The sequence below is a fragment of the Lepus europaeus genome, chromosome 22 (genome assembly GCF_033115175.1).
Source record: "Lepus europaeus isolate LE1 chromosome 22, mLepTim1.pri, whole genome shotgun sequence".
NCBI lineage: Eukaryota > Metazoa > Chordata > Mammalia > Lagomorpha > Leporidae > Lepus > Lepus europaeus.
In genome coordinates, this window is record NC_084848.1 from 28,220,970 (window position 1) to 28,246,718 (window position 25,749).

Genomic DNA, 25,749 nt, shown 5'->3' on the forward strand with positions numbered 1-25,749 from the left:
GATTTATTTATTGATTTATTTGAAAGAGAGAAAGGAAGAAAGGAATAATGTATCTTCCACCCACTGGTTCACTCCCCAGATGGCTCCAGTGGCCAGGGCAGGGCCAGGCTGAAGCCAGGAGCTTCATCCAGGTCTCCCATGTGGGTGCAGGGAGTCCTAAGTACTTGGGTCATATTCCACTGCTTTTTAGGCATATTAGCAGGTAGCTAGATTGGAAGTGGAACAGCTGGGACTCTAACTGAAATCCATTTGGGATGTGGACATCATAGGTGGCGGCTTTACCCACTATGCCACAATGCTGACCTGACTTTTTTTTTTTTTTTTTTTTTAAGATTTATTTATTTATTTGAGAGGTAGAGTTACAGACAGAGCTGTGCCGATCCAAAGCCAGGAGCCAGGAGCCAGAAGCTTCTTCCAGGTCTCCCATGTGGGTGCAGGGGCTTAAGGACTGCTTTCCCAGGCCATAGCAGAGAGCTGGATGTGAAGAGGAGCAGCCGGGACTAGAACCAGTGCCCATATGGGATGCTGGCACTTGAGGCTAGGGCGTTAACCTGCTGCGCCACAGCGCCGGCCCCTATCTCCTGTGCTTTTACTAAGTCCTAGAGCCTTTTCTTGAGCATACTTCTGTGTTCATAGCTGGTCCAGTCTGGATATGCCAAGACACTTAAGAAGGGGGCTGAATCTCCTATCTGGAAGCTCCTTGGAAAGACCTCTTGAGGATAATGTGGGTCTTGAAAATGACTCGCTATTTCTAGTCTGTCCTCAGAATTTGGCTTTGCCTTGGGAAGCTTTTCATCCAGATATAAATGGAGCACTGAACTGGGTGTGTTGGGTGTGGTGGAAGACAGTGATCATGGAGCTAAAAATTACTCTTTTAAGAGAATTTGTTGGTCATCCCTGCACAGATTCTTTCCTGCCAGGGTGGGAAGGCGCTGCGTGCAGACAGCGCGTGCACGTGTCAAGCACCCTCAGTACCAAGACATGGAGGATTCCTGAGCCCTCGAGTCATGGACACTTTGGGGACAGTGGAGTGGAAGAAAGTGATCTTTGCCCTTAGCAAATGTGCTCAATGTGTTTGTGAGGCCAGCCTCGTGACTTCAGTGATCTTAAGAAAACATGTGATTGAGAAATGACTGCATTTTCACATGAACCTCTATCGGCACATAATGGAGAAGCACCAAGTGGACACATTTCTTTTAGGATGAATTGAAAGGAAATTTTCTGAATAGGTGTGTTGGTGAAACAGGTTTAATAGAATTCCTGGTAGTATGGGCTTGCTATTTGGAATAGAACCTCCTTATCATTTGGGCTGACTGACTACTGATCGTTTGACATCGTTTAAGGAAAGTCCTGTTTGAAAATCAGGCCATGGACATAAATCAATGTCCGGTGTCTTTTCAGTGAGACAAAGTTGGTTCTGGATTTCTCAAGGGAGACTTCCCTCACCTACTACTTCTCCTTTCCTTCCCCTGGAAGAAAGAAAATGTCTCCCAGGTTCTGTGCCCAAGCTGGCCTGGTCACCAGGTCAGTGCTGGACACCAGGTGAACTTGATACATGTCTGCACCGTAAATGGAGAATCAAGTTCTAATCGCCTCTTCGATAGTGACCTCTTGTGACCCGAGTTCTTATAACAGCATAAGTGTTGTTTGGTTTCTCTGGTTCTGTCTCTTTCTCTGAAATCAACCAAAAACAGAATGAAAACAAAATAAACCAATAAATAGAAGTCATTAATAGGAACTTCATTTTGGGAATAATATCAACTTATGTTAGTTTTTTTAAATTTCTTTTTAAAGGTTTATTTATTTATTTGCAAGTCACAGTTACAGAGAGGGAGAGACAGAGAGAGAGCTTCCATCCAATGGTTCACTCCCAGGTGGCCACAACGGCCAGGGCTGGGCCAGGCAAAAGTTAGGAACCGGGAGCTTCATCCAGGTCTCCCCCATGGGAGGCAGGGGCCCACACACTTGGGCTGTCTTCTGTTGCTTTTCCCAGGCCGCTAGCAGGGAGCTGGATGGGAAGTAGAGCAGCTGAGACAAGAAGTGGCACCCGTATGGGATGCCAGGTTCACAGGCAGCAGCTTAATCTGCTATACCACAGTGCCGGCCCCAACTTAGGTTAGTTTTAGAATCACAGTGAGGGGCTGGTGCTGAGGCACAGTAGGCTAAGCCTCTGCCTGCCATATGGGTACCGGTTTGTGTCCCGGCTGCTTCTTTTCCAATACAGCTCTTTACTTATGGTCTTAGAAAGCAGGGGAAGATGGCTCAAGTGCTTGTGCCCCCGTACCTACATGAGAGACCTGGAAGAAGCTCCTGGCTCCGGGCTCCTAGCTTCAGAATGGCCCAGCTCCAGCCATCATGGTCATTTCGGGAGAGAACCAGAGGATGGAAGACCTTTCTCTTTGTCTCTCCCTCTCTCTGTGACTCTCTCTCTCTCAAATAAATAAATAAATAAATAAATTTTTAAAAGAATCGGTGAAAGTTAAAGAATAATAATTTGTTGGCCCAGTGATGGATTTTTTTTTTTTTTTTTCAGATTTATTTATTTGAAAGACAGAGTTACAGAGATGGAGACAGATTTCCCATCCACTTGTTTATTCCCCAAATGGCCACAAAATCCAGGTCTGGGTCAGGCTGCACCCAGGAACCTGGAACCTCATTCTCATCTGCCACGTGGGTGGCAGGGGCCCAATACTTGGACCATTTTCTGTTGCCTTCCCAGATGCGTTACCAGGAAGCTGGATGGGAAGTGGAGCAGCCGGGACTGGAACTGGCCCAGGTTGTGGCTGACCCCCTGTGCCACATGCCTGCTCCCAGGGCTGGGATTTATTATGAACACTGGCTGTGGGAGCAGCCAAGCCTCCCTGGCTCTTTCCATTACTTGGGGAAGGTGCTGATTTTTGCCTTGATTTGCAGGAAAATATCTCTGACAGTTTTGAGCACCGTAGGATTGCAGTGTTACAAATGTGATCCCTTTCCTCCAGAGGGCTAGAACTGAAAGGACCTGATGCTGACTTTCTTCCCTCCGCCATGTTTTCTGGAGTTTTCTCTGACTGCTCTGTTGATGTTGCTTCCTTCCAAAGTTGTTTAGTTCCTTCCCCGTCTCTTACTTTTCTGTTCCCAGGCCTCCTTGAAACAGCCTTTGTGTGTGTGGTGGTTTTTCCTGGAAGGATTTTTCTGGGGGAAAAGGAATCTCGAGAGAGACTCGTCATTTCCTTTGCTGGGGTCAGATGGTGACTGCTGGACTCTTGACTGCCAAGAACTATTCCGAATTTTAAATCAGAGCAATGGGGATCATTGAGTACTGCCATATTTCATTATTCAGACTCCATTTGGAACTTTGTGCAGAATAAAAGCCTTAGTGAGATAGCAGAACAAAAAAGGAGGTGCTGTGGGGTTGCTTACAGATTAACGTATTAGATGCTGTCATGAGTAAGAGCCAGCTCTCCAGCAGTGTTAATAATAATACATAGAGGGGCTGGTGCTATGGCGCAGCGGGTTAACACCCTGGCCTGAAGCGCCAGCATCCCACATGGGCGCCGGTTCGAGACCCGGCTGCTCCACTTCCGATCCAGCTCTCTGCTATGGCCTGGGAAAGCAGTAGAAGATGGCCCAAGTCCTTGGGCCCCTGCACCTGTGTGGGAGACCCGGAAGAAGTTCCTGGCTCCTGGCTTCGGATCGGCCCAGCTCTGGCCGTTGCGGCCAATTGGGGAGTGAACGAGCAGATGGAAGACCTCTCTCTCCCTCTCTCTCTGCCTCTCCTCTCTCTGTGTAACTCTGACTTTCAAGTAAAATAAATAAATCTTAAAAGAAAAATAATACATAGGAGGAGAGGAAAGGAGCTGTCTGAAACTCTGTCTGGACTTTTAGGAGGAACTGGTTTAGATCGCAGAGCATTGCTGAACTAGCCCTTGAACGAGCAGTGAGCACAGGTGCAAGGCCAGCTGCTGCCTCCGTGCACCTGGGGGTTTTCCCAGCAAGTTGCTCTTTAAGTAATGATGTCTCACATTTCTCGAGTGCTAGCTGTGGCCAGGCAGTGTGCCGCATCCTTTGCACACTTCATCTCATCTGGTTCCTTCAGTGTCCCCAGGGCTTGTGCAGTCTGTCGCTGTCTCATTCAGCTGAGGCTTCAGTAGCAAAGCCCGTCGTGGACTTGGGTGTGTGTGACTTGCCTGCTTGGGGAGGACAGAAGGTAGAAGTGGGGGAGGGACGGCTTCAGGGTCACTCCTTCTGCGGGTGTGTCAGTGCCAAGGGCCATTTCAGACATGCTGTGGAATCTGGTGGGGTGGCCAGTGGGCAGGGCTCAGGGTCAGGGAGCTGATTTCTCTACACCAGCGGAGCAGAGTGGGATCACTGATTGCAAACAGGCAGAACGAGTAGAGCGGGAGCCTTTGGGCCCTTTCCTTCCTTAGTCAAAGGGAATCTTCTTATCTTTTCTTTACCTTTGCCTCCTCTGAGGGGAAACCAGTCTCGCCACTGCCAAGGCCTGGGCAGTTCTCTGCTTTTTGGCTCAGGGGAAGGCAACCACGGGGTAAGGACAGGTTTAGAGATAAATAGGGGAAACACAGTGTAAAATGCAGGAGGAAGAAGCAAGCATGGTTTGAGTTTGCTGGGCGTTTTCTCGCTTACCTATGATCTCATTGGCAGACTTTGCTCAGTCAGGGAAGGTAGATGTGCTTAGAGCCTCAGTTTACACGTGAAAATTGACAATCAGTGCTTGTTAAATGATTGTCCACAGCTTGTCTGTAGAAAAGCCAGCCTAGTGCTTTGAGTGCCTCGCCCTGGACACACATACTTGGGTCCAAGATGTGAACAGGACGCCAGATGCCAACACAGCACCCCCAGATGGTGTCAGGGAATGCTTTAGTTTCATCCCAAAGCAGTTATCTTATGTATGTTAGGTACGTACTTAATGTGAGTCCTGAGATGTTCATTCTGTATAGGCTCCCGCGTGCAGTTTTTAGGTGCCCACTCATGTATTCCAGATAGCATTTGTTGTTTTCTAGGTTAATAGATTCACGACAGGATAGGTTTTCATGGAGAGAAAGTCCCTAGGCCTGGTCTTTCCACAGGGCTGTTTGAGAAGATGGGTGGCTCTCCAGCTGCCACCCTGACCTTAGCTGACTCCTCGCTGGTGGAGGTTTGTGGAGCTTTTGTTTTGTTTGTCTTGCTGGCCAGCTGAGCAGCTTGGACCTAGGCTGGCTGAGTGACACAGGTCCAAAATGGGCGGTTCTGGGTAACTTGTTTCTTGGCAGTTGTCTGCCAGATCAGTTAGGCCCTCACCGAGTTGATCGCATGCTGCTCTGTGTTTAGTCCTGTGGTATAGGGAGAAAAGTGATTGAAGTGCCCAGCAAGGTGCTTGGCTTCATTCATTCATTCACTGTTGAGCTACAAGGTGTCAGGCTGTATGTATCTTTTTTTTTTTTTTTTTTTTTTAAATTTTATCTATTTGAGAGGTAGAGTTACAGTGAGAGGGAGAGATAGAGAAAGGTCTTCCTTCCATTGGTTCACTCCCGAAATGGCTGCAATGGCCGGAGCTGCTCTGATCCGAAACCAGGAGCCAGGGACTTCTTCCCGGTCTCCTGTGGGAGCGCAGGGGTCCAAGGACTTGGGCCATCTTTTACTGCTTTCCCAGGCTACAGCAGTGAGCTGGATTGGAAGAGAAGCAACCGGGACTAGAACCGGCATCCATATGGGATGCCAGTGCTGCAGGCGGAAGATTAACCTACCGTGCCCCGGCACCGGCCCTTGTATGTGTCTTTTTTTTTTTTTTTTGACAGGCAGAGTGGACAGTGAGAGAGAGAGACAGAGAGAAAGGTCTTCCTTTTGCCGTTGGTTCACCCTCCAATGGCCACTGAGGCCGGCGCACCACGCTGATCTGAAGGCAGGAGCCAGGTGCTTCTCCTGGTCTCCCATTGGGTGCAGGGCCCAAGCACTTGGGCCATCCTCCACTGCACTCATTGGCCACAGCAGAGAGCTGGCCTGGAAGAGAGGCAACCGGGACAGAATCCGGTGCCCCGACGGGGACTAGAACCCGGTGTGCCGGCGCCACAGGGCGGAGGATTAGCCTATTGAGCCGCGGTGCCGGCCCTGTATGTGTCTTAAGTGCAAAGACAAGACAGTGTTCCCTCGTGCATTTAAGGAAGAGCACTGTCGCTGTTGCTGCAGAGGGCATTCAGTGAGTTGGAGGTGGTCTCACTAACTTGAAGCCTTTTTTTTTTTTTTCTTTTTTAAGATTAATTTGTTTGAAAGGCATTACAACAACAGAGAGGGGAGACAGAAAATTTCCATCCACTGTTTCACTTCTCAAATGCCCATGACAGCCAGGGCTTGGCCAGACTGAAGCCAGGAGCCGGGAACTCCATTCAGGTCTCCCATGTAGGTGGCGGGGACCCAAGTCCTGGGGCTGTCATCTGCCTCCAGGTACATTAGCAGGGAGCTGGTTTGGAAGCTTGAAGTTACTGGGGCTGGAACCTGCATTCAAATAGGATGACTGTGACCCAAGGGCAGCTTAACCTACTGCAGGACAATGCCCGCCCTGTGAAGACTCTAGCTGATGGAACAGTAGTGATGTCATTAGCAGAATAACGAGCGCTTTGCCATCTTAGTGAGGTGCAGGAAATGAGGGCTTTGCCTAGGTTCACGCTCAGTGATGTGTCTGCGTTTCTCTGTCTGTTCTTTATCAAACTGGCATCGGAAAGATGCGTTTTTCTCTCTTGGCTGGAGGATGCTTGGTGTAAGTGCTCATCACTCGCACCTGGAGTGGACATAACCTACTTGGAATAAGAGCTTTGCCCCAGGCTTCTGTGTTCTGAGAGGAGGTGTCCTGAGCACATTTCCGGAGCTCCAGAATGGAATCTCTGTGGTCCCAGGCCTCTTCCTTCCTGGTGTGGCTCTTTTTAGGGTCTGCAATGTTGCTTACACTGTTAGAGGGGAATTATGGATGGAGCTTGACCAGTAAGTTTTCTGTTTTTCAAAAATAACTTTATTTAGAGATAACATACATATCACAAAATCCATCTTTTTGGGGCCGGCGCCGTGGCTCACTTGGTTAATTCTCTGCCTGCAGTGCCAGCATCCCATATGGGCGCCGGGTTCTAGTCCCAGTTGTTCCTCTTCCGGTCCAGCTCTCTGCTGTGGCTTGGGAAGGCAGTGGAGGATGGCCCAAGTGCTTGGGCCCCTGCACCCGCATGGGAGACCAGGTGCAGCACCGGCCGTGACCATTTGGAGAGTGAACCAATGGAGGGAAGACCTTTCTCTCTGTCTCTCTCTCTCACTGTCTATAATTCTACCTGTCAAATAAAAGAAAAATTCATCTTTTTGAAATACATAGTTTAGGATTTTCATATATTCATAGAATTCACTCACCACCATCTAATTCCAGAATATTCTCATCACACAGAATAATCCCCATTAGCAGCCTCTCCCTGTTCCCTCCTCCCCCCAGCCTCTGGCAACCACTAGTCTACGTTCTGTGTTTATGAATTTGCTTGTTCTGGACATTTAACTAGAAATCCTACAATATGTGGCCTTTTCTGTTTTTCTTCTTCCCCTGTGTTTTCTTTCTTTCTTTCCTTTCAAGATTTATTTATTTATTTGAAAGGAAGAGTTACAGAGAAGAGAGAGAGAGGTCTTCTATCCGCTGGTTCACTCTCCAGATGGCCACAACAGTTGAGGCTAGGCCAAGCTGGAGCCGGGAGCCATAGCCAGGAGCTTCTTCTGGATCTCTCACGTGGGTGCAGGGGCCCAGGGACTTGGGCCATCTGCTGCTTTTCCAAGCACTTTAGCAGGGAGCTGGATTGGAAATGGAGCAGCCAGGACTCGAGCCAGTGCCCATATGGGATGCCGGCCACAGCACTGGCCCCTTCACCTGTGTTTTCAAGGTTGTCCATGTGGTACTGTGTAACAGTGCCTCAGTCCTTTTGTTTTTCTATTCAGAAATGTCAAGCAAATGTTATTCAATAGTCAGTTACTTTCATTTCACAAAAATTATTTTTGACATTTATACATAAATGTTATTAGGGAACAATGAAATTTTTATTACTTTCAGAGGGAAAATTTTTGCATTTTAGCCTCTCCATGTAATAACTGGGGGACCAGGGGATTCAAAACTATAAGTTATTCCTTTAGGAGAGTACTTGAGGTTTTGGAATTTTAATAAGTACTGTGGACACATATTTACTTTGGAAATATACAAAACATTGCAAATTCTATATAACTGTGAAAGGCATTTTAGTCTCTTTAGAAAGATAGAAATGCAGGCCGGCGCCACGGCTCACTAGGCTAATCCTCCACCTGCGGCGCCAGCACTCTGAGTTCTAGTCCTGGTTGGGGCGCCGGTTCTGTCCTGGTTGCTCCTCTTCCAGTCCAGCTCTCTGCTGTGGCTCGGGAAGGCAGTGGAGATGGCCCAAGTGCTTGGGCCCTGCATCTGCATGGGAGTCCAGGAGGAAGCACCTGGCTCCTGGCTTGTAGCGGCCATTTGGGGGGTGAACCAATAGAAGGAAGACCTTTCTCTCTGTCTCTCTCTCTCTCTCTCTCACTGTCTGACTCTGCCTGTCAGAAAAAAAAAAAAAAAAAGAAATGCAATTATATTTTACATGCTTTTCTCATTCTTTCAGTCTAAGATTAAGAAGTAAAACTACCATGAATTTTAAGGAGAATCTGCTATCATAGTGAATTTTACCCATGAAAAACGAATTGAGAGGCTGGTGTTGTGACAGTGGGTTAAGCTGCCAGTTAGCACTCTGGTATGCCATACTGGAGCGCTGGTTGGAGTCCAGGCTGCTCTGCTTCCGGTGCAGCTTCCTGCTAATGTGCCTGGCAATGCAGTGGAGGATGTCCTGAGTGCTTGGACCCCTGGCACCCATGTAAGAGACCTGGATAGGGTTCCTGGTTCTTGGCTTTGGCCTGGCCCAGACCTAGATGTTGTGACCATTTGGGGGAGTGAGCCAGCAGGTGGAAGACCCTTTTATTCTCCCTCCCTATTTATTTATTTGAAAGTCAAAGTTACAGAAGGGGGGGGGGGGAGGAAAAGAGTTCTTCAATCCACAGGTCTTCTCCCTAGATGTCCACAACTGCCAGGGCTGGGCTGGGCTGAGACCAGGAGCCAGGAGCTGCATCGGGGTCTTCCACGTGGTTGTGGCAAGGGCCCAAACATTTGGGTCATCTCCCCAATCCATTAGCTGGATTGGAAGTAGAGCAGCTGGGACAGGAACTGGCATGTGTACAGGATGCCAGCCTCACAGGTGGCGACTTTACCCATTACACCACAGTGCTGGCTCTGGAAGATCTCTTTGTTCCTGTCAGTCTGCCTTTCAAATAAATAAATCTTTTTTTTTTTTTTTTAAGATATCAGGTTACATTTTCCAGTATAATCTTTTAGAAACAATTTCTTGTAAATGTTGGTGTCATCCTTTTTCTAACTAATCACAGCAAGATGATTAGGGAAATAGCAAACAAATAAAAGCAATACAAGGTCAGTAAACATTACTTCAATAGAATGCACTTGCTTTCCAACAGCAGGAGTATGTAGCCTTGTCCTAGTATTCTAAGACCTCTCTGAAGTTTAGCAAGCAAGAGTTTAGGAAGCCTGTAAAGGAGGGACTGATACAGTCATGGCAGCAGATGCGAGTAAGAATTTTTGGGCCGGCGCCGTGGCTTAACAGGCTAATCCTCCGCCTTGTGGCACCGGCACACCGGGTTCTAGTCCCGGTTGGGGCGCCGGATTCTATCCCGGTTGCCCCTCTTCCAGGCCAGCTCTCTGCTATGGCCCGGGAAGGCAGTGGAGGATGGCCCAATTCCTTGGGCCCTGCACCCGCATGGGAGACCAGGTGAAGTACCTGGCTCCTGGCTTCGGATCAGCGAGATGCACTGGCCGCAGCGGCCATTGGAGGGTGAACCAACGGCAAAAAGGAAGGCCTTTCTCTCACTATCCACTCTGCCTGTCAAAAAAAAAAAAAAAAAAAAAAAAAAAAAAAAAAAAAAAACTTGGAAAAAAAAAAAAAGAATTTTTGCCGGGGCGGGTGCTGTGGTGTCGCGGGTAAAGGCTCCGCCTGCAGTACTGACATCCCATATGAGCGCTGGTTTGAGTCCTGGCTGTTTCACTTTTTTTTTTTTTTAAGGATTTATTTATTTACGTGAAAATCAGAGTTACACACACACACACACACACAGAGAGGGAGGGAGAGGAATTCCATCTGCTGGTTCACGCCCCAATTGGAGCTGTGCCAATCCAAAGCTAGGAGCCTGGAGCAGCCAGGATTCGAACTGGCATCTCATATAGGATGCTGACACTACAGGTGGCGGCTTTACCCGCTATACCATAGCCCTGGCCCCTGCTCCACTTCTGATTCAGCTCTCTGCTATGGCCTGGGGAAGCAGTAGAAGATGGCCCAGGTCCTTGGGCTCCTGCATCCACGTGAGAGACCCGGAAGAAGCTCCTGGCTCCTGGCTTTGGATTGGTGCGGCTCCAGCCGATGCGGCCAATTGGGGAGTGAACCAGAGGATGGAAGATCTCTCTCTCTCCCTCTCCTTCTCCTTTTCTCTCCCTCTCCCTCTCTGCCTCTCCTCTTTCTCTGTGTAACTCTTTCAAATAAATACACAAATCTTTTTTGTGCTTGGTTAGTTGTCACTGATCAGGGAGAACATATGATATTTGTCCCTTTGGGACTGGCTTAATTCACTCAGCATGATGTTTTCCAGATTCTTCCATTTTGTTGCAAATTACCAGATTTCATTGTTTTTGACTGCTGTATAGTATTCTATAGAGCACATGTCCCATAATTTCTTTATCCAGTCTACTGTTGATGGGCATTTGGGTTGATTCCAGGTCTTAGCTATTGTGAATTGAGCTGCAATAAACATTAAGGTGCAGATGGTTTTTTTATTAGCCAATTTAATTTCCTTTGGGTAAATTCCAAGGAGTAGTATGGCTGGGTTGTATGGTAGGGTTATGTTCAGGTTTCTGAGGAATCTCCAGACTGACTTCCATAGTGGCTTTACCAGTTTGCATTCCCACCAACAGTGGGTTAGTGTCCCTTTTTCCCCACATCCTCGCCAGCATCTATTGTTGGTAGGTTTCTGAATGTGAGCCATTCTAACCGGGGTGAGGTGAAACCTCATTGTGGTTTTGATTTGCATTTCCCTGATTGCTAGTGATCCTGAACATTTTTTCATGTGTCTGTTGGCCATTTGGATTTCCTCTTTTGAAAAATGTCTATTGAGGTCCTTGGCCCATCTCTTAAGTGGGTTGTTTGTTTTGATGTTGTGGAGTTTCTTGATTTCTTTGTAGATTCTGGTTATCAACCATTTATCTGTTGCATAGTTTGCAAATATTTTTTCCCATTCTGTCGGTTGCCTCTTCACTTTCCTGACTGTTTCTCTTGCAGTACAGAAACTTCTCAATTTGATGCAATCCCAAATGTTAATTTTGGCTTTGACTGCCTGTGCTTCGGGGGTCATTTCCAAGAAGTCTTTGCCGGTACCTCTATCTTGCAGGGTTTCTCCAATATTCTCTAATAATTTGATGGTGTTGGGTCGTAGATTTAAGTCTTTAATCCATGTTGAGTGGATTTTTGTGTAAGGTGAAAGGTAGGGGTCTTTAAAAAAAAGTATCCTAAGGATGAAAATAACAAATGTGTAATATATTAATGGGAGGAAGTAGGTTCAGTTCTTCTTATATCTGAATACTACTTCGGTGCATGAATCTACCACATTCTGTTTACCCGTTCATCACTGGATGCATATTTGGGTGTCTGTACTTTTTGACTCTTATGGACAATGCTGCTGTGAACATTTATGAACATACAAATTTTGTGTGGACATTTGTTTTCCGTTCTCTTGGTCATATACCCAGAAATGGAATTACTGAGTCCTATGGTGACTGCATAATGTTTTGAAGAGCTTCCAGACTGTCTTCCAGAGTGGCTGTGCCATTTTATAATCCTGTTAGCTGTGTATGAGATTTGCAGTTTCTCCAGATTCTTATTAACACTTCTGTATAAATAGTTATTTATTGACTATGAAATAATATCTCACTGTGGTTTTAATTTCCATTTCCTTAATGACTAATGATATTGAGCATCCTTTCATGTGGCTTTTGGTCACTTGCATATCTTTGGAGAAATATCTATTCAAATTCATTGGTTATTTTTTAATGGAGTTGTATCATCATTGTTGTAAGGGTTGTTTATGTATTTGGAACTCTAGTCTTATCGAATACTTGAATTACAAATCTTTCCATTTTGTAGGTTGTCAAGTCACTCTCCTGGTGTTCTTTGAAGCACAAAGTGTTTAGTTTTGATCAACTCCGATTTATACATTTTTCTTTTATTGTTTGACTTACCTAAGAAACCCTTGCCTAATCCAAGGTCACAGAGGTTAACTCCGGGATTTTTTTTTTCCAAAGAGTTGTATTGTTTTAGCTCTTTTAATGTCCATTAAGTTGTTATACTGACTGAGGCTACAGAAGCTCCTGGCTAAGGGTGGAGGTAGGGCAGGGCCTCTGTCCTAGGTCTTTCTTTCCTTGCCACCTTGACAAGTAAGCTGAGGACTCTTGACCCTAGGAAGATATTTCTAGCTGTTTTGCGTTTTCTGAATTTTAATGTCCTTTTTAATTGCTTATTTTGAAGGTAACTAATGAAGAGGACTTTATTAGGAAATTGGACTGCAAACCTGATCAGCATCTGAAGGTGGTTTCCATTTTTGGAAATACTGGTGATGGGAAGTCTCATACCCTCAACCACACCTTTTTTTACGGCCGTGAAGTCTTCAAAACCTCCCCTGCCCAGGAGTCCTGCACCGTGGGAGTGTGGGCAGCCTATGACCCTGTGCACAAAGTAGCGGTGATAGACACGGAGGGGCTCTTGGGGGCTACGGTGAATCTAAGCCAGAGAACACGACTGCTGCTTAAGGTCCTGGCCATCTCAGACCTCGTCATCTATCGAACTCACGCAGATCGGCTGCATAATGACCTCTTTAAGTTCCTTGGGGACGCCTCGGAAGCTTACTTGAAGCACTTTACCAAGGAGCTCAAGGCTACCACTGCCCGCTGTGGCCTCGATGTGCCCTTATCCACTCTGGGCCCTGCGGTTGTTATTTTCCATGAGACTGTGCACACTCAGCTCCTGGGCTCTGGTGAGTAGATGGGCACAGTGTCACAGATGGACTTCCTTGAGTAGAAGCAGGTCGCCATTGTGCTGGCACTAGCAGAGTGATCAGCTATGTCAGAATCTGCTTATGGGTCAAGTAGGATAATGATTGAGAACTGCTAATTGGCTTTGGTGATCTGAATAAGACCTGTTTCTCCGGGGTGGGGGTGGGGAGGCTGAGAGCTTGATCAAAGTAAGACCAGCGGAGAGCTTGATTAGATAAGAATTAAAGAGTATATTCAGCTCCTTCAGAGAGTTCTATAAATGGAAGCCAAACAGTGAGATGGTATTTCCTTTTATCAGTTTACTATGGGAGATAGTACAGATACGGGATGGTACCGAATTCTGACGAGAGTGATTCTATAGAGAGGGAACAGTGTAGGTGCAAGACAGAGTGTGGGATTGATTGGGATGGGTGATGCTTAGAAGGGAGGCAGGGCTTCATTAGCAGCATTGGCAGTCCATCCGTTGACAGCAGGAGGGAAAGGGGCATATGGGCATGGTAACCGGTAAGTAGGTGGATGTGAGGGTGTGTGTGTGTGTGTGTGTAACTTCTTGTCTGAGTGTTTCTGTTTAGAGAAGTGGGAAGCAAGGTCATCACCTCGGTGGGAGGATGGAGCAGGTGCTGGATGCAGTGGCCTTCAAACTCTTGCACCATTCACCAGTTCCTTCGGTCAGCAGTAACTGAGTGCGCACCTGTGCTGAGCCTGCGGCTGGGAGCTGGAACACAATGCCTCCCCCGGAATAGCTGGCCGTGTGGCTGGGGGACCACACAGTGTTGGGTTCTGTAGTAGCTGGAAGCATGGGAGCTGTGGGAGTGCGGGGGAGGGACTCTCTACTTCCTGGTGGGATCTAGGAAAGTCCAAGTGGGTTTTGAATGCCAAAAGGAGAAGAGAAGGCTGTCCTGGGAAGAGCACGCCCCTCTGCCTGCAGGGCCAGCAGCTTCCTGAGTTCCAGTCCAGCCCTCCCGTGCGTTTTCTAGAGGGAGCTTTTCCAGAGCTTCATCTGTAATGTAAACCTTGTCACACTCCTGCTTACCACCAGCCAGTGGCTTTTGACTACATCAAAGTAGAATTCCAGCTCTAACCTCCGAATGGTGGAGACCCTCAGGACCGGGCCCTGGCGGGCCCTGCTGCAGTTCTTGGGTGTGAGAGGGGCTCCCTGTGTGAGGCAGGGAGTTCTGTGATCAGGGCTCTGCTTTCAGAAGGCCCCTTGGGAGCCTGCTGCAGGATGAATTCAGGGGCCTGCCTGGTGCAGGAAGGGCACTCAGGAGATTGTCACAGCACTGGGTGAGGAGTGATGGCGATTGAGCCACGGCGGTGGCTGTGGGATGGAAGTGAGTGGACTGGAACCTAAGGGGGGGCTGAAGGGAGGGACCCGAGAGCAGTTGATTCTGGTGGTCCCAAGGACTCCCGACCCATAGGAAGATGAGAAATCTGAATGTTCCACAATGGAGGAGAGACTCATTAGCAAGCAACTGTAAGGTAAGGAGAGGAGGTGAGGTAGGCTGACTTTAGGATGCTTCTCATGATTAAACTTTTTTTTTTTTTTAAGGATTTATTTATTTATTTGAAAGGCAGAGTGACAGAGACAGACGGAGGGAGAGACAGGGAGAAAGAGGTTTTCCATCCGCTGGTTCACTCTCCACATGGCTGCAATGGCTGGAGCTGGGCTCGATCTGAAACCACGAGCCAGGAGATTCTTCTGGGTCTCCCTGTTGCTTTCCCAGGCACATTATCAGGGAGCTGGTTTGGAAGTGGAGCTGCGGGGACTGGAGCCGGCGCCTGTACGGCTGTACCACCTTATGCCACAGAGCCAGACCCTCCAGTTCAGGGTTTTGAAATAACCAATTCCTCAAAAAAAAAAAAAAAAAAAAAAAGAAAGAAAGAAAGAAAGAAAGAAAGAAATAATTCCTCAAAAATTATTTTCTGCTTTGTGTCCTGCACTATGCTAGGTTTTCTAAATAAATGCTAGCTTAATTCCAACTTTGTTACGCAGTGTAGTCAGTAACAAACCCGTTTTACAGATGCAGAAACTGAATTCAGCTTTTTTTTTTAAAAGATTTATTTATTTGAAAGACAGAGTTACAGAGAGAGAGAGAGAGAGAGAGAGGACAGAGGGAGAGAGGTCTTCCATCTGCTGCTTCACTCCCCAGATGGCCGTAGTGGTTTGAGCTGCACCAATCCGAAGCCAGGAGCCAGGAACTTCCTCCAGGTCTCCCACACGGGTGCAGGGGCCCAAGGACTTGGGCCATCTTCCATTGCTTTCCCAGGCCATAGCAGAGAGCTGGATTGGGAGTGGAGCAGCAAGGACTCCAGCCAGCACCCACATGGGATGCTGGCACTGCATGTGGCGGCTTCACCCGCTATGCCACAGCACCTGCCTCTCAACTCAGCTTCTTAGATTATGTAATCAGAAGTTCTCACTGGCAAGTTACAAAATTGGGATTGTTTCTGGAATACCGTTGCTGGTGCTTGTAGCCGTAAGATGGCAACAAGGCAGCAAGATTGTATGCAGGGTAGGAGAAGTGGTGGAATTGTGGACAAGTTGATAATTAGGTTTTTCTCGGTCTCATAGGCTTTCTGAATTTCTGTTTGATCGTGTATTTTGCTCTGTAGAACACTGCTCGGGGGAACTGAGTAGGTGTGTGAACTGTGTCTGCTTTACAAATGAGCAGAACCAAGTCATTTGGGAGCAGCGATTCAGTGCGTGCGTCCAGGGACCAGTTACGAGGTCATGCGGGAATGAAGTGTCGTTTGCCGGGCTGCGCTCCTTAGTTGGTGACTGGTGAGCTACTCACAGGGCACTGCCTGCTGATTTCTTCACAGGTAGCTGCCGCTGGAGAAGATCAGGCAGGCTGGGTGTAGGAAATAGCTGTGGAGCTATGGCTGTGTCCCTGACGGCTGTCTTTGTGCTTTACCGTCTGGGCTCGTGTCCCCAGTGTGGGAGTGATTTTTCTTCCAGCCTTTCACTTGAAGACATTGAACCTACATGTACTCCCACTGCCCACGTTTGTGGACAGTTGGTCACATCTTCGGCAGCTAGGACTTTCATTCACACGTACTTTGATCACAGCCTCATCACATGAAGACCAGGATTTCCAAATTGTAGAAAATTGTTTTACTTTTTAAGTTCATTGATTAACTTGAAAGGCAGAGAGACAGAATGAATGAGCTCCCACACTCTGGTTCACTCTCAGTGACCAAGAGGCTTTAGTGGGGAGCTCAGAACTCAAGCCAGGTCTCCCACATGGGAGGGTCTCCCACATGGGTAGCAGAAACCTAGCTATTTGAGTCATCGCCGCTGCCTCCAAGCCTCTCAGGAGCTGGAACTGGGGATCAAACACAGGTACCTGGGCATGGGACATTGGACATCTTAACTGCTAGGCCAAACATACATCCCAAAGTATAGACTTTTAAATGTTCATTTGTAGGTGATTGGTTAAAATATGAGGATTTGTCAAAAAGTTAAAATTATATATTATGAAATTAGTATGTTTAGATGTTTCTTAAAATGAACAGCTTTTTAAGAAAAGTCTCTTCTGGGGCTGGTATTTGGCCTAGTGGTTAAACCACTGGTTGGGATGCGTGCATACCATATCAGAGTACCTGAGTTCACCTCCAGTTCGGCTTCTAATTCCAGCTTCCCGTTAACGCAGACCCTGGGAAGCAGCAGGCGATGGTTCAGGTAGTTGGGTTCCTGTCAGCCGCATCGGAGACCTGGATCAGGTTCCCAGCTCCTGGCTTTGGAATGGCCTGCCCTCCACCATTGCAGATATTTGGGCAGTGAATCAGTGGGTGGGACCTCTCTGTGTGTCTCTCTGCTTTTTGGATAAGTACATTTAGAAAAAAATTCAAAGACTCAGTTTTGAAATATACCTGTGGGGAAGTGCCTACCCAGCAGGTGTGTTTCCCCAGCCTGAACACGCCCGTGTGATCCGTGTTAGACAGGAGCCATGAACATCCTCTGCTTAGAAGCCTTCTCGTGTTCCCTGGCAGGCAAGGGCCAGCGAATTCTCCTGGTGTGCGTGTGGAGTCCAGGCCGGTCTGACTTCACCGTAAAAGCCAGGCCCCATTGTTATTTTTTTAAGAAAGCCCACTCGCCGCTCATGGGCCTGTGTTTCTGCTCGTACAGATCATCCCTCCGAGGCGCCAGAGAAGCTCATCCAGGACCGGTTCCGGAAGCTGGGCCGCTTCCCTGAAGCCTTTAGCTCCATTCACTACAAGGGAACGAGGACTTACAATCCTCCCACCGACTTCTCCGGGCTGCGGCGCGCTTTGGAGCAGCAGCTGGAGAACAATACCACCCGCTCTCCCCGGCACCCAGGGGTCATCTTCAAAGCCCTGAAGGTCAGTTGGCTCCAGCCCGGAGTGCTTCTCATCAGGGTGCCCGTGTGTCGGGGGCAACACCCCGTCTCTGGCTTTCTTGGTGCTCGTGCTGGGCACCACGGCCTGGAAAGAGATCAGGAGGAGAGGCAGTGTGTGAGTGGACTCTGCACGTGCTGGGAGGTAGGGTACGAAGGAATCTTGGGGGACTGTAAAAAGGTGACAGGGTCTCATCGCGGTGAAAAACTGGGCTTTGGGGGAATAGGACAAAGCCTTCATTTCTGGGTGGCTTGGCCCCGCCCTGGCTAGTTGACCTCGTGCTGAGGCTCTCTGAGCTGGGCAGCTTTCACGCTTGCTTTCTGCCCACTCTGTGGTGCTTTCTTACCTAAATCAAGATGGAAATATTTTGATGTCTCTACATAGAAAACTAGGATGGCTGGTACAGAGTTACCTACACTAAAAAAGAACAGAGGCATGGCAGCAGTCATTCCTGCTTACTATTTAGCAAAGTGCAGAACACTCTGCGTGAGTTGGTCCGTGTAGCCCTTACCCCAGCTCTCTTGTCATCCTCGTTCTACAAGCGAGGCAGCTGAGGCACAGAGATGAAGTGGTTGCCCACAGTTAGTTCCTAAGTGACAGGGGGCAAACCTCTGGCCATTCTACCCAGAACTCCTTCTTCAGCTGGGACTGCTGCCTCCCAACAAACTCCATAGTATTTCTTAGCTACCCTCTGTGGCTCATGAGGCTGGGACCTGTTTTTTCTTTATGTAGAAGGGAGATCAGCAGGTGTTCTGGAGGTGATAAAGGTATCCTTCTACCCATGTGAGACTGACTCCTTAACAGCATCTACTGTTATGAACAAGAATTGGGAAGGGAGTAATTTCTCCTGTGGAATTTGGTGTTGCTCGGTGGATCTTTTTTTTTTTTTAAAGATTTATTTTATTTATTTGAGTTACAGAGAGAGGTAGTGACAGACAGAGAGAGTCTTCCATCTGCTGGTTCATTCCCCAAATGGCTGCAGCGGCCGGAGCTGAACTGATCTAAAGCTAGGAGCTTCTTTCAGGTCTCCCACATGGGAGCAGGGGCCCAAGGACTTGGGCCATTCTCTTCTGCTTTCCCAGATGCATCAGCAGGGAGCTGGATTGGAAGTGGAGCACCAGGACTAGAACCAGCACCCAAATGGGATGCCAGTGCTTCAGGCCGGGGCTTTAACCCACTGTGCCACAGTCTGCACGCTTCCCCCCACCCCCCACCTTTTTTTTTTTTTAAGATTTTAACCAAAAGTTTTGCCCTGGACCACCTGAAATCAGTCAGGAGACGTGTATCAGTGATGAGATGCTCTCCTTTTGGGAATCTCATCTCTAAGATTATACCTTTGTTCCTTAAAATTGAGCAAATTGTCCTCCTTGTGTATCCCAGCAGTACTACTGACGGGTCGATTTGCTAGACTCGGGTTCCCTGTTGCACACCATCACGGTGGCGCCTGCTTATTTGTAACACGGGGAGCTGGCTGCCTGCTGAGTACCCCCTGGGAGGCCGTCAGGGTTGAGTCTGCTCTGCTTTATCCAGTAACATCTTAGCTCTTACTCGAGCCTACAATGGTAGTGCTGCTGCACCACTCTTATATCCTCATAGCCGTCTCCATAGGTAAGAAATTGCCGTAATAGTGGCAGTGTGGGTAACAGAATAGGACATTGAAATAGGACAACTGAAAGCTATGATTTGGAGTATTACTGATAATTGAAAATTTTATTTTAGAATACGTTAGGTAGTCTTGATGAAATTTTGGTGTCTTATCACATATTCAGTAGTCATAGCGTTCCTTGGGTCTGCTAACACTGGAAAGAATGTTTCCAACAGGAAATTTTAAAGAAAATTTTTTGTTCAAAGATTTATTTTGTTTATTTAGAGAGAGACACACAGAGATCTTCCATCCACTGGTTTACTACCCAACTGCCTGCAATGTTCGGGCCTGGCCCAGGCTGAAGCCAGGAGCCAGGAACTCCATCTGGGTCTGCCATGTGCGGGCAGGGACCCAAGCAGTTGGGCCATCTTCCACTGCTTTCCTAGGTACATTAGCAGGGAGCTGGATCAGAAGTGGAACAGCCAGAACTTGAATTGGCACTCATATGGGATGCTGGCTTTGCAGGCAGAGGCAGAACACACTGCACCACAATGCTGGCCCCCATCAGAAATTTAAAAATTGTTGATGTCATCATGGACAAATGGAATTGCAGGACTGTTTGTTCAGTGATCAGTGTATATTGCATTTGTCTAAGTTCATATCCTCTGGTCTGCAGGAGGAATCTGTGCTGAGGACAGAGAATGTAGACAGCAGGGTAGAGTGTGATGGTGCACACAGTCACCTATAATCCCTCCCTGGGCCTGCCAGTGTCAACACTTCCTGGCTGCGCTTTACACCACGTGTTCTGTGCATTGTGAAAAGATACATAACTTGCCTTTGCTTATAAATAGAAATTTGAAATCCTTTTTCCATGTAAAATTATAAACACTTAGCTAAAGAGGATGAGTATCTCTGCTTCAGAAATCTAAAATCTAAAATGCTTTAAATTCTGAGACCTTTTTTTTTTTTTTAAAGATTTCTTTAAAGTTACAGAGTTACAGAGAGACAAAGGCAGAGAGAGAGAGAGAGAGATCCTCCATCTGCTGGTTCACTCCCCAAATGGCTGCAACAGCTGGAGATGGGCTGATTTGGAGCCAGGAGCCAGGAGCCAGGAGTTTCCTCTGGGTCTCCCATGTGGGTGCAGGAGCCCAGGCCCCTGGGCCACCTTCCTGTAAATGTTCAATGAATGTTAACTATTGTGATTAGTATTAAGGAAAAACTTTGAAAAATAACTGTGTTTGCCTAATTTACAAAATACTCCTCATTAGCATTTGAGTTTGAAGTGTATATAGATGTATTGGCTAATCGGGTGCTTGGAGTGGCCCAGCAGTGCAGAATAGAAGATTGCATGTATGTCGTGCAGATGGATGCTCTGGAATACAAAGGTGTATAAATCTGGGTTTGACGAATTATATGGCGCATAAGACAGGGCGAGACAGTTGCAGTTTCTTGGCTCTTTTAAAAAAAAAAAAGATTTATTTATTTGAAAGAGAATTACAGAGAGGTAGAAACAGAGGTCTTCAATCTGCTGGTTCTCTCCCCAGAGGGCTGCAATGGCTGCAGCTAAGGCGATCCGAAGCCAGGAGCCAGGAGCTTCTTCCTGGTCTCTCATGTGGGTGCAGGGGCCCAAGGACTTGGGCCCTCTTCCACTGCTTTCCCAGCCTATAGCAGAGAGCTGGATCAGAAGCAGAGCAGCTGAGACTTGGAGCAGTGCCCATATGGGATGCTGGCGCTGCAGGCCAGGGCTCTAACCCGCTGTGCCACAGCGCTGGCCCCACGTTCTTGGCTCTTCTGGAAGAGAACACAGCTGAATGCTTCCGTAAGGGCATCAGGGACACTGAGTGCTGGCAGCAGTCATTAGTGCTCAGGGCTTGTCTCAGGAGCCCTGCGTGTCTGGGTCCAGGCCTGTGTGTTAAGTACTTTGAGAAGGATAGTTACATGTATGTTTCCACAGTGCTGTGATTCCTGAAGCGTGCTGTGATTACGGGGAGCCCAGTCAGCTGCAGTTCTTGTTGGTAACTGGTGTCCCCAGCACGTCACTTGGGGCTGATACTTCTCTGGGGCACTTTGGGATGGTGCAGGGTGCGGCCTATCCCTTCTGTGGGAGGAGTCCCTGTCTATGGTGCTGTGTGGTCTTTCCTCAGAGAACTGTGCACTTGTCATCTAGCTAATCCCTTGAAGAAATCGTTTTTTGTCATTTTGTTTTGCTCTTAACTTCCGTCTTTTAATTAGAAGTAATTAATTCTCTGATTACCAAGGTCTGCCCTAGGGAAATGCACCATGGAGTTTACTGCTGTTAAAATTGAACAAAAGTCAGCTGGCACCGTGGTTCACTTGGCTAATCCTCCGCCGGCAGCGCCAGCATCCCATATGGGTACCAGGTTCTAGTCCCGGTTGCTCCTCTTCCAGTCCAGCTCTCTGCTGTGGCCCGGGAGGGCAATGGAGGATGGCCCAAGTGCTTTAGCCCCTGCACCTACATGGAAGATGTGGAGGAGGCTCCTGGCTCCTGGCTTCAGATCAGCACAGCTCTGGCGGTTGCGACCATTTGGGGAGTGAACTAACGGAAGGAAGTCTTTCTCTCTGTCTCTCTCACTGTCTAACTTTGCTGACCAAAAAAAAAAAAAAAAAAAAAGAACCAAAGTCTTCATCATTTACAGCAGTATATAATATAATGGCTGTCTATTCTTTTTTACATTTATTTTTAAGGAAGATACAAACACAAACATACATATAGACACACAAAAAATATTTTGCATTTGCTGGTTCACTCACCAAATGCTTACAACAGCTAGGGCTGGGCCATCCTGAAGCCAGGAGCCCACAAGTCAGTCCACCTCTCTGGCAGCACCAAGTACTTGAGCTGTTTTCATCTATTGCATTAGTAGATGTGCTGGAATCGTATGTAATATCAGGACTCAAACCAAGCACTCCCATGTGGGTTCAGGGGCCCAATCACTTGGGCCATCTTCTGCTTTTCCCAGGCCATTAGTAGGGACCTGGATTGGAAGTAGAGCAGCCAGGACTTGAACTTGTGCCCATATGAGATGCTGGCACAGTAGTAGTTGTTTTACCTGCTTTAGCACAACACCAGCCCCTTAACCATTCTTTTTAAAATACTTCCCTTAAATAGGCAACACTTTTTTCTTTTTTAAGATTTCTTATTTATTTGAGAGGCAGAGTTACAGACAGAGGGAGAGACAGAGAGAAGGAGAGACAGAGAGAGAGAGGTCTTCTATCTGCTGGTTCATTCCCCAAATGGCTGCAACAGTTGGAGCTGGGCTGTTCTGAAGCCAGGAGCTAGGAGCTTCCTCTAGATCTCCTGTACGGGTGCAGGGGCCCAAGCACTTGGACCATCATTCTCGGTTTTCAAGGCCATAGCAGGTAGCCGGATCAGAAGTGGAGCAGCCCAGAAAGGAACCGATGCCCATATGGGATGCTGGTGCTGTAGGTGGAGGCCTAGCCCATTATGCCACAGCATAAAATCTTTTTTTTTAAAAACTTATTTATTTGAAAGCCAGAGTTACACAGAGAGAAGAAGAGGTCTTCCATCTGCTGGTTCACTCCCCAATTGGCTGCAACGACCGGAGCTTCGCTGATCTGAAGCCAGGAGCCAGGTGCTTCTCCTGGTCTCCCATGCGGGTACAAGGCCCAAGGACTTGGGCCATCCTCCACTGCCCTCCCAGGCCACAGCAGAGAGCTGGCCTGGAAGAGGACCAGCCGGGACAGAATCCGGTGCCCCAACCAGGACTAGAACCCGGTGTGTAGCAGGTGGAGGATTAGCCAAGTGAGCTGCAGTGCCGGCCTTCTCTATTAGCTTTTTGTCACCATAATGAAATATGTGATGCTATCCAAGTCTTTTTAGCTCACAGCTGTGGCTATTCACAAAGCCCTCAGCATCCAAGATGAGGACCAGACTGTTTTGGCCCCTGGGGAAGGCGGCAGCTGGCATCCTGTCATGGCGAGAGCATGCACAGGGCGCTGCGGTCACACTCTAACGGTGCAGAGAGGGGCAGGCGTGGTCCTTCTCTTACAGCTCTCTTTCATGAACAGGAGGGTGGCATAAGAAGCACTTCAGCTGTTGGAGGGCAGGGACTGCAGTGGCCCAAGATCCTCACCCCAGGTTCCACTTCCTAAAGGGGCCTGCTACCTTCTGCCACTCCCATCTTGGGCACCACAGCTTTTCTGTTTGGTATTTATCTGAAAGGCAGAAAGAGAGAGAGAGAAAATATGAATGAATGAGAATAACTTCCTCCCAAGGGTTCACTCCCCAAATGCTTACAATAGCCAGAGTAGGGCCAGGTCAAAGCCAGGAGCCAGAAAGTTAATTTAGTTCTCTCTCTCTCACATTAACCTGCTTGAGCCATCGCTTGTTGCCTCCCAGGGTCTGTTCTAAGAAGAATCTGTAGCCAGGGCTGTAGCTGGGAGTCGAAACCTGTGAGGCATGATGGAGTGTCCTTTACTTTCTTCACCCCCACTCCTCACTCTGCAGATAACTATCATTAGTAGTTTATTGGATGTAGTTCTAGAAATTCCCAACACTGTGTAAAAGTGCATGCATATATATATATTATATATATGTCTACACACATGCACACACTTTTTTTACTTCATAAATGAGATCCATATCATTCATATCATTCTGCTTTTTTCAGTCACTATGCGTCTTGGTTATCTTTCGTGCATAATACATTCCTCAGTCTTTTTAATAACATTAGTATTCTTTTTATGTAAACATACGTATTTTAAAAGATTTTCTCTGGGGCCAGTACTGTGGCGTAGTAGGCTAAGCCTCCAGCTGTGGTGCCAGCATCCCATATGGGTGCCAGTTCCAGTCCTGGCTGCTCCACTTCCCATCTAGCTGTCTGCCCTGGCCTGGGAAAGCAGTACTTGCACCCACGTGTACCTAGGGAAGCAGTACCTGGCTCCTGGCTTCGGATCGGCTCAGCTCCGGCTGTTGCAGCCATCTGGGGAGTGAACCAGCAGATGGAAGACCTCTCTCTCTCTCTCTGTCTCTACCTCTCTCTGTAACTCTGTCTTCCAAATAAATAAATCTTTAAAAAATGATTTTCTTTACTTATTTTCATTATTTGAAAAGTAGAGAGACAGAGACTGATAGAGCTTGTCCATGCCTGTTTACTCCCCAAATGCTCTCAGCAGCCAGGGCTGGCCATGCTCCCGTGGCTCCTGGAGCCATCACCCCTGCTCCCTAGAGCGTGCATTAGTGGGAAACTGCAGTCCGAAGTGAAGCTGGAGCTTAGAGCCTGGCACGGAGGTATGGGATGTGGACATCCCAAGTGGCCTCTTAGGCGCTGTGCCAAACTCCCGCCCCCATTAGTAGGGTTTTAAAAAGTTAATAGCTGTATCTTATTTATGAGGTTCCACCTGACGGATGCAGCACTGCTGGATTCTGAGGGAGTTCAGTGCCACTTTTCATGTTTGTTATTGAACAGGAAGTGTGCGTTAGGAAATGTGATTAATGAGAAGGAATGAAGGATTTGGAGAGAGGAAGGGAGGGGAAGAGAGAGAGAGAGAGGTTGAGGTTGAGATTGAGATTAAGAGATCTGTACTCTTTTTCTGCCTCAGTGGCTTGGCCATTGTTCCTGGGAATGGTTTTCCTATGCAGCCTGCTGACACGGTTTGCTTACGTTACTTAGCAGCATCTTGGGCCAGACCCTTGTCTCTTTTTCTCACTGGGTTATTTCCCACTTCTTGACCATGCATTCTTTTGCTCAGGACCCACAGCCCAGATGCTTGCAAAACATGCCTCATTGAGTAGGGAGATCTATTTAAAGGGACAGATATTCAGGGCACAGTTGAACAGGATCATTAACTTTGAATCTTGCATTGTGAGTACTTGCTGTTCAAAATAATTGGGATCACCATTTTAAAGTTGAATTTATAGTTTATGTAATACCTTCTTCAGCTACTTTGATCTGTAAATGGAGAAACTTTGGCCTTATATTCCTTCACATCAGGAAGCATCTGCTAAATGTTTATAGTTATTTTATTTTATTGAGGGGTGGCGTTATTGATTATCTGAGAGTATCAATGTTGAGTTAGGAGTTCACTGCAAGCCCCGATGACTGGGGCTGACATTGCAGGAACAATAGAAGGAGCTATGCTGTTGCCAAGGCAACTGAAGTTCAAGATCATCTGGTCTCCCAGCAACCTTTTCCAGACTTGTCTCGGAAGCTTTCCCAGCTGCTCCGAGGAGAGGCCCTTTCCTACCTTCCTCTTCCTACTTTGGGACCTCAGGAGGAAGAGGCCAAGACACCATGGAATGATGTGAGGTTTGGAAGGTTTGAACTGGTGGAGTGTCTGGTTAGGTGGTGTCTTAGTCTGTCCTGGAAAAGGAACACCAGGTTATGGAGAAAGGAGGACAGTTTCTCCTTCCTGTGGGTCTCAAACACTTAACATTGATCTCTGTCTTTTAGACAGCTACTGTTTGGTTCCTGTGGGCTGCCTGACGCTTCTGATTGACTACTGCCAGCTTGTAACTTGTGAGAGTCGTGAGATGCTTGCTCTCTTAGCCGGCACGTAGAGGCCAGCAATAGTTTTGCCAAGGCGTTCTTCTCTTTCTGATGTCATAGGCGTCGCTGTTGCCGTGGACAACATAAGCCGACAGTTTGTCTAGGGCGGGGAGGATGGGGCTCTG

General features: G+C 47.7%; 1 protein-coding gene across 1 annotated transcript in view; it reads left to right on the forward strand.

The window, feature by feature from the left end:
- ZFYVE1 (zinc finger FYVE-type containing 1) overlaps nt 1-25,749 on the forward strand; it is a 61,872-nt gene that overhangs the window by 20,394 nt on the left and 15,729 nt on the right. The window contains exons 3-4 of the mRNA XM_062181181.1: nt 12,627-13,131; nt 17,280-17,494. Coding sequence (XP_062037165.1) covers nt 12,627-13,131; nt 17,280-17,494 — 720 coding nt within the window. The remainder of the gene's footprint in view (nt 1-12,626; nt 13,132-17,279; nt 17,495-25,749) is intronic.